At 39.9% G+C, this 9,482-nt stretch overlaps 1 protein-coding gene across 1 annotated transcript; it reads right to left on the bottom strand.

Moving 5' to 3' along the window:
* Nucleotides 1–6,195: 6,195 nt before the first annotated feature.
* Nucleotides 6,196–7,422, bottom strand: LOC130111976 (uncharacterized). The gene is made up of 2 exons (XM_056279285.1): nucleotides 7,059–7,422; nucleotides 6,196–6,482 (listed from the first exon to the last, which is right to left on the bottom strand). The coding sequence occupies exons 1-2, from the start codon at nucleotides 7,420–7,422 to the stop codon at nucleotides 6,196–6,198; spliced, it is 651 nt and encodes a 216-aa protein (XP_056135260.1).
* Between the last annotated feature and the right edge of the window lie 2,060 nt (nucleotides 7,423–9,482).

The raw sequence follows: 9,482 nt of genomic DNA, 5'->3' as shown, positions 1-9,482 counted from the left end.
CTCACATGTTGGCAGAACTAAGACTCCGGACTCTGAGCTAGACAGCTCTGAACATTACACATGAATTCTCCCTGTGGTTCAGACAGGGGTCACACATAGGAGATCCAAATATAGAGAGGAGAGGATAATAGATGGTTAGGAAGTTGATGACAGATCATCAGTGTAGCTGAACACTGTGAATTGAAGTGGTTTCAAGTGGACTATTGTTCATGATGGTTTATGATGGCCAAGACAACAGTGGCAAACACTACGTTGTTCACACACTTGTACTTCTGTTTCAGTAAATCATAATACAATTTCAAGGCTCTACTCATATAACTGAATGTAAAAGTTCATATGGAGATACAATAAAGCTGCTCAAGAATCTTTTGCTGACAAAGTTATGTTTCTCGTTTGCTGATAAATCATTTACCAATACAACAATACATCTTATGTATTTAAATCAGAGGCACATGTCCATTAATAGATACAAGAATAATGCCACAAAAAAGCCAATTTCACTCCTGCCGCCATTTTAAATGGCCATGCAACAATGAAATATGATGCATGCTGCATCATTCACATCTGTGCTTTACTGAACGATGTCAGCCATGTTCAGAGGGTGACATCATGTGATCGTTTTGTGCAACCACAAGTGAAAAATAACAATTACAAGGCCGTGTGGCAGTTTTAAACAGCTTAGTCCGCAATGATGCTGTCTCTCTTTTGCTCTCAGAATGACTTTGTGACAATTCCTATTGGTTTTAAAGAAGGCACCTTTTGCCGTTTTTAAGTTGTTTTGTTAAAGGAAACTTCGAGTTAGCTTTCCTGCAGGAACTCCTTAAACTGACACATCTCCATTTGTACAATTATATAAAATGAGAGACATCCCCTTGAATGGGTCACTACATTATGAAACCTTCTTATTGGTTTTGTACGCTTACCACTCACACAGAGAAAACCGTCTCTAAAACAAAGGAGGGACAATCCAGTCTCTATGTGGCCATCACCAAAAATGTGGCTATTCAAACACTCTCAAAGTGTTTTGTTATGTACATAAATTAATATATTATCAATTCTGGATCCATTTTATTCTGTCGTTTGTGTACATAAATATTTTACAGCTTCAAAATGTGTGTAAACAATCATGCTTATCTTCTAACATGGTAATTGCATTGAAATTTCAAACATTTGAGTTCAGTTTAGTGCACCACTTCTTTAACAGTCTCAAATAACAATCCCTCTGGTATGAAACATTGCCACTGATCTGAAACACCTCCAGAAGAATGTAATATTATATGCCGTTTGGTCCATCTCAGAAGCAAATATGTTGCTTTCATTAAAACAGAATAAGTAAACAGAAGCAGCAGCAGCAGCAGCATATAGGGATAATTACAGGCGGGCCTCTGAGGGTCCCTACTGATGATGTGTTTTTGCAAAAGTAATCCTATAAAACTTTCATATCCTGTGCCCCCCTGAAGCTGCCTCAGCTTATTGGATCATAATCAATATGCAAAACAGTGATGAAGTACATTGCTTGCTTGGTCCCTGTCCTCATCTTATAGTTTGCCTTTGGGCCAAAGAGCAATATTCATCCGATTGTACGTCATGTGATAAAAGCTTAACCATGTTCCTTCGTATCAATGTCACCATCCATATGTTTCATTCTAGCAAAACATTATACCCGGGGATATCATCAATCAGCAAGCATTCAGTAAGAGAGGGGGAAACTAATTTGTGGAATCGGCGGATATAGTAATTGGTTAGATTGTAAACAGATGTGCTCTGAGCCCATTTTGACACATGGTTGTGGACCATTCTACTAAACTGTGCAGGAGTAGTGCCACAATGGCTGCAGAGTGCATTGGACAAAAGTGTCAACCAGACGAACTGCATTAGTTATCTAATTAGTTCCATTATGTGCTTTCCACTTTCGTTCTAGCCAATATACAAAAAAAATGATTCAGATCAAGTTCCTCATCATTCTCAATCAGAGTTTGGAGATGTTTATGGTGGTTATTTAAATAAACATTATCTCAAGCACGGAATATACTTTACATGGAGAGTATAAGGGACAGCGAGGGCCAAAATGAAAAGGCAACCTCCAAATCGTAAATTTTTTTTTTCAATAATTGGTGTGCTAGGGATAATCGTGCCACACTAAATTGTGGTATTGTCAGGTATTGTGTTGCGTGATGGAGAAGTAGACTCTTGAGTGCTTTCAGCGTTAGCTGAATCTTTGCATCATCATGATGTTTGGCTCCCTCTAGTGTTGCCCCTAGAGTTCCCTCTCAGGCCAAGTTCATACATCCCACCTGAGCTGTGCACAGGTGGGAAGGTTAATTTCATTAGCCATTTTAACTGATTTGACAAAGAAAATGGTTAACAGAAGAATGTACATATATAATCTTACATTTTATGTATTTCTTATATATCTTATAAATCCATATCGTGTTGCAATGTTATAGCCTTCTCTCTCCGACGTGTGACTAATGTTTTTTATTGTCTCTTCTGTGCATGTGAATGGTGTGATGTGAGTCTCCCCTGTGTGCATGTGTAGTCTGTCCTCCTCCCAGGTCTATACGGTGATGGTGGTCGCGTGGCTCAGGTCCTGGGCTGTTCCGGTGGCATCTGGACACTGCTTGGCATCCTCCTCATCATATTCTTCATACATATTATAACTCCATTATAATTCTGTTATCCTCTTCCAATGTTGTATTCTGTAAATTGTGTTTTATTCTGTACACACAACATCCATTGTACGTCTGTCCATCTTGAGAGAGAGATCTCTCCTCTGTTGCTCTCTCTGAGGTTTCTTCCTATTTTTTTCTCCATGTTAAAAGGTTTTTTAGGGAGTTGTTCCTTATCTGATGTGAGGTTCTAAGGACAGGACTTTTTGCCCTTCGCCTGGTCCTGGTGTGAGTCTGCATGCAGGGCCACATGAGGGTGACAGTGTGCATCTCTTGCCTGTGTACTAATCTGTCTATTGTCTCTGACATAATGATGATTGCCTCTGTGAGTTTGTGTATGGCCTGGGTAGATTGTAAAAACTGAATTGCCCTTCTGGAATGAATAAAGTTGTCTGAATCTGAAAAGCCCACTGAGGCAAATTTGTAATTTGTGATAATGGTCTATACAAATAAAATTGACTTGACTTACAAACTGACTTGAGTAGAAGAGTGTTATAGAAAACAGACTACACAGCAATCACTTTTCACATGGCCCACCACAGTTTCACCAGTTTCAGTTTTGAAAGTGGTCGTTGGGCAACTGTATTGTACTGTATTGTTTATGAGGAGTGGGGATACCCGCAGTCAGTTTAGACTGAAGATGTTACTTAGCTGAGTGATGAAACATATCTGTCAATAAACGCTGTATCCAGATGAACTGATTCAACCTTCTTTGAATTCCTTTGCTCCATTTTATGAGAACTGTATGTGGAATCCAATTTGCCCTTGGTGGATCTTTTGGTTTTACTGCTGTTAGCTGTTTGTCATGTTTATATGGTGGCCACAAACAAGCGATTTTTGTCAATCAACTGTGGCACCACGTCCACATCATTAGTGGATTCAAATATAATGTGATACAATGTAATGTGCATCCTAATGCAATATGAGGAACAAAAGTGAATCACACATTAAGCAAAAACTGAAAGTTGGCGTGGCCTAAATAACGAAGTTATATACAGTATGAGTATATACAAGTTGGTGATGAAACTAAAGATATGGGGGCTGAAATGAAAATCCGCCATGTAACCAATGAGAGTAACGTTACACAAGCCACTTTATTTGGCATTGTGTTCTCACAATGACTTTGTTCTCTGCATTTAATCCATCCTATTGTACAGGAGCAGTGGGCAGGTGCAGCGCCCGGGGACCAACTCCACTGCTTCTTTCCATTGCCTTGCTCAGGAGCACAGACAGGAGTATTAATCCTAACATGCATGTCTTTTTGATATAGTACTATTACCTTTAGTTAACTATGTGAACATTTAACTAAACAAGAGCATGTGATTAATTTGTGTGATGAAGAGGGAACACCACAAACTTGCTTAGCGATCTCTATGCAGTGCGTCAGAGATTAAAGATACTTGAAGAGGTGAGATTATGGTGAATAAGGGCCCAGAGCATCAACCCACAATCCCATAAGATCTGGAATTCCTCATGACCACGAGCAAAGCCAGTGACCACGCTGGCGCGGCGTGTTTTGGGGCTTGAAAGCAACGGAGACGCGGCGTTTGTATCATTGTTTACGGTCGTTATGCAGCTGTATTGTTTATAAGGGTGGGGACACCTGCAGTCAGCTGAGACTGAAAAGGTCACTTAGATGAGTGGTGAAACGTTTCTCTCAAGATGAACTGATTCAACTGTCTGTGGTTTTGTTGCCTGGATTATTGAACATGTATCAAGACCCATTGTGATGCGATCATGGTGTTTGGGTCAAAGTACATTAAAACTAATGAATCCTTAACTTTGAAATCAGTATGGTCAACTTTATGCCCTGAACAAAGACATTTTGGGTAACACTTTATTTTACGGGGGTCGGAAATACTTGTAATTTCCTAGTAATAAGGTGGTAGTTTCTACAGGTAATATGGCAGCTAACCCTAACCCAAATTACAAGGTAATTTCAACCTTATTTCTAAGAAATTACGTGATAATTGCCACCTTATTACTAGGAAATTACTAGGTAATTTCCGACCACCTAAAATAAAGTGTAACCAAAATTTGGATTCAAAATACAATGAATCTCATAAATTACACTTGATATTTTGTTGAAAGTGTAGTTGTTATTTGTTTAACTGTGAAAACTTTTCTAAAATGGCAAAAAATATATGTACAAGGTAGATGTAAAGAAACTTACGCTTATTATATATTATTGTGTTTCATTAGTGACAAATTCTGGGGGAGGAAAAATATTCCAAAAACTGGCTGAAAATACAATATAAGAATTAACTACTATCATCAGAAATGTGTACCGTGGATATTATACAAGTTGCATACATAAAAAGTTTGGCAAAAAAACATTTATTACAAGATGTTTTCAACTCTGACTTTGAACCAATTCTGTAAAATGGTCCATATAGGAATTTATAAATCGCCATATAAAAGGCACCTGGTGCATCGCCCCCTCACTTGCTCCTTCTCTCCACACACACACACACACACACACACACACACACACACACACACACACACACACACACACAACATTAATTTCCTTATCTATTGCATCTTCCTACCGTTACCCTACATATTTTGGCAAATGGGAGCATGGGACAGCATTGTTACATTAAAAGATACTCTACAGATATAACCAGTCAGCAAACAAATGCCATCTAATAGACATCCTTGAACTTAATTACTGCTGTCAATATCATTCAATAACCATAAGTTACTGAGCAGCATACAATTCATGAACCACACCAACCAAGCAAAATGAGCATTCAGGAAGCAGTAGTTGCAGGTAAAAAAAATAAATAAAAAAAACAATGTTCATTCTCAATCAGCAAATGCCAGCATCAAAATAATAAACAGCAGACATCTGAGCACCATGGAAAGTGAACAATAGGATATAAAGTCCAGATTAGATATGCAGGGTCCACAACCTGGCAAACCTTTTAGTCATGCAACGGCAGCATTCTGTACAGCAAAACGGGTTGAATATAGAAAAATACCAACTCACCAAGTTGATTTTCTCATTGTCATTCATTGTTTTCTTGTGCAACTGAAACAAAAGTTGATTGCTTTAACAGCTACAAAATCTGTGGTCCCATCCATTCAATACAACACTTTTAACAGTAAGCCTAAACTACAGGTGGTGGACTTACTTCCTTAACATTGTCCATCACTACCATCATCTTCCTCATCATCACCAACAACTGCCTAAAACTGACCAAGTCCAGATCTTGGCGGAGACAATCATCCAACATTGACCGTGGTTTTAACATGTGGTTCGACAGTAGGAAACAAGCATATAGAAATTATGATCCCAGTCAAGCAGACCCAAAATGCCTCACAATAGCCTTTCACATACTTGAGCAAAATTCAAACAACAATATCCACACCCTCCATAAAAAGATTAAAATGTGAAAAAACAGATTGGAACTGTTATTTTCTTTAGCACCGGTTCATTCAGTATAAAGCTCAATTCAATACAAAGCTCAACAGTCACAATAAGAAAAAAGAAAAAGGACAAGGACAACATTCTTAATTGTCAATCATTTTCACGTTTAATGCATGTTTGGCTGGCCTCAAAAATAATTTTATGAATATCTAATTTCACCTCCTGCCTCAATGCAAGCGGCATTCTTTCCAGAGACGGAAGCAGGCTCCTGAGGAAGAGCTCGTCCTCTGAGGGAGGTGGAGGTGGTGGTTGAGGTTGCAGCAGGGCGGCCATGAGCTCCCTTTTAAAGGGGTCAAATTCTTTTCTTGGCCTTTTATGCCGTATGGGCCTCCGCGGTGAGGCATGCTCCTCTTCCTTTTCAATCTTAGTAGGACTATCTGTGGAAAGTATATATACATAACATAATGTACATAACATGCAAATAGATGCCTCAATTAACCTCCCCTGCATCTTGGTGGGAAAATAAACTTGGCACAAAAGGTAAGGAAATGTGTGTTTGGTAGATTATTTCTTTGTTGCAACAATGCTTCTTGGCAATAAATCTTATATCAGGCAGCTGATTGTCAGCACCTGGGGTACCAGAAGCTCAAAACAAGAGTCAACAGCAACAGCAAAATAAGCTGTCTGGCACTGGCAGAGAAGATTTGGCAAATTTTTCATGGGCACAACCCACATACTCAGCTCTGCTGCTCATCCCACAAATGCATGTTCCTTACAAATGTGGCACCACTTAAAAGGCAAATAAACAGGCTTTCCAACGGTATAAGATTTATTGCCAAGAAGCATTGTTACAACAAAGAAATTGTCTACCAAACACACATTTCCTTACTTTTTGTGCCAAGTATATATATAAAATCCAAGTAAACGTTAACGTCTGAAAATCCACAGGTCGACGTAGCTCCGCACGGACGTCCACAATCATCTTGCTACATAGGAAGTTATCTTTAACTCACCTGAGACAGGAGTGCTTAATCCGACGTCCACACCATGCTGTACGGCTTGTGATAATGGACGGCGTCCAAGCAGCTCCTCCAATATCTCTAAGAATGGGCACGAAACAGGACTGTGGCCACTGGTAGAGTTACTTTTTTTGGCGTTGTAATGCGCCTGTTTAAGGTGCTTCCACCGAACGCGGACCTGCTCCGGCGTCCTTTTAAACCCTGCCCCGACCATGTGCTCGGCTACTTTTTTGAATAAGTCGCCATTTCTTGTCTTCCTCCCGTCCATGTATTTTAAAATGTTCAGCTCTTTCAACTGAGTAAGCATATACTCCGTCTCTTCATCCGTCCAAAAATGAACTCTGGATGTGTTCGCCATGTTTGCAGTTACTTGCTTCCTCTTCTTGTGTCCCCCTCTTCTCCCGTTTACGCTGTTCGACTTCCGGGTCAGACTTGGCGCGCGGAAAGTTAGCGCGTGCGCAGACCGCCTCGACCAGCTCCAGTCCGACTAAGGTGTATACAAATCGACTTCCAATCACATTATCTGGGTGTGTTAGTCCGACTATTACAACTTCGATTTCAGTCGAGCAAACGTGTTTACATGCATTGTAAAAGTCCGGTTTTAGTCGGACTAACACAATAATTCGATTTTTTAAGTGCCATGTGTCAGTATCCAGCAGAGGACAGTGAGCTAGGTGATGAGCTTTATCTTTGCCAAATTTAAAGTATTCTTCTGTCCTACAAGACCGCTTTCCCCATCAAACAAAGCCAGTAGTGTTTAAGCATCTCAACTCCTCAATCAGATGATCACAGTTTCTCTATAGGAATTCAAATCATAACCAACCATTTATCATGACCAAATGAGTTACACTGTGGGCTTGGACAATTTGTTTCATTTGCAGCAGCACATCATTTGGTACTGCTTTCCTTTGAGGATATTGTCATCCATAGACGATGAATAGCAAAAACATCATGTTGTTGCAGTGAACTGGACACCTGAGGCGAAAAGGGCTCATACGGCAAGTTATTTTATCATTTTCAAATTACAACATATACTCACCTAGTGAGCCAAGAGGCCTACTTTTGGCAACCAGCCCATAAGGCCAGATGTTGACATTTTAATTTAGCACAATATATCATACCACAACCACTGTAAACATGTAAAGCCCACCATTTAGTACATTCAGGTTATCTCAGGCCCATGCAACACTTGCTGTTACTCATGACAAGCCCAGCTCGTTACAACCCAGCCAACACTTGGCAATACCATAACTGTACCAAAACTACCAAAAGTGACCCAGGTGAGGGTCAGATATATCTTCTACCTGGACTACTTCTATAATAGAATCTGAGCGCTACCATACACATTTCCCTCTAAGCAAATTCCATGTTAACTACACTGAACAGACAAACTTAGCTCTCAACACACTTTCACAACCTGCTAATCAGTATTCAGTGTCTGACAGGTGCAGATGAGAAACTGGTGCAATTGGCCAGTGGGAAGTTGACCTGAATGACAATCATGCAATGCAATAATTGGGTTAGAAAACTTTGACAGTATGCAATGAAGATGAATGATTATAGCTTCTACTTCCTGTCTGTCAGTCGTTCACACTCTTCGTGCCAAACTATCCTTTATGCTAAACTCACTGTGCCTTGAGTGGTAGGCTAATGTTAGTGACCCAGCATCCTCACCCTTCACCAACGAGAAAGTCTATTTATTTATTCATTTATTTGTTATCTGTTAAAATTAGAACTTTGATCATTTCCTAAAAGAATAACTAAGAATTGAAGGGAGGGAAATGGATTGATGGTTGATGGCGAAAGCTGGTAAACTTCCCATCTCATCCTGCAGAATGGCCACCGATCGATGAACTTTTGAGGTACAACCTTTCTTTGCCTGGGCAAAACCATACGGGCACAACACTACTTAAACTAGCTGCCCCCCTGGCCATGGCCGCCGCCCTCAGTATTGCCATGGCAATACTACTTTTTGCCAGGCTATATGGAGTTTATTTCTTTTAGAAGACTTGAGTAACCTGTAATGAAAGCCTAATCTTATGTAGTGAAGACTCTGACTGCATTTGCTGTGATATATGAAAATATTCGACTTTGGGATTATTTTGGTTTTAAATGGGACACAACCGACGAACTGAAGGACCTAAATGAAGTAATCTGCCTTCTTTGCAAACGAGTACTGCCGGTATTCTGACGATTTAGGCTGCCTTGTCAAAAACTGCTTCCATAACATGAATCGATAGCAGTCTAACTCCAACCCTAACCATGCGCAAGACCACTAAGTAGCCCATCTCCATAGGTAGACAGAACATTGGCAAAAGATTCTAACACTATTATTGTGTATATCATTGTACGGTTATACCCCTGATGATATCATTGGGATTTATCTCTACTGGTAGACCAAAAGACAAGGTCGGATGA

Source organism: Lampris incognitus, chromosome 4 (genome assembly GCF_029633865.1).
Source record: "Lampris incognitus isolate fLamInc1 chromosome 4, fLamInc1.hap2, whole genome shotgun sequence".
NCBI classification, from domain to species: domain Eukaryota; kingdom Metazoa; phylum Chordata; class Actinopteri; order Lampriformes; family Lampridae; genus Lampris; species Lampris incognitus.
Note: the sequence above shows the minus strand (reverse complement) of the source record. Positions and strands in the feature narration are given on the sequence as shown.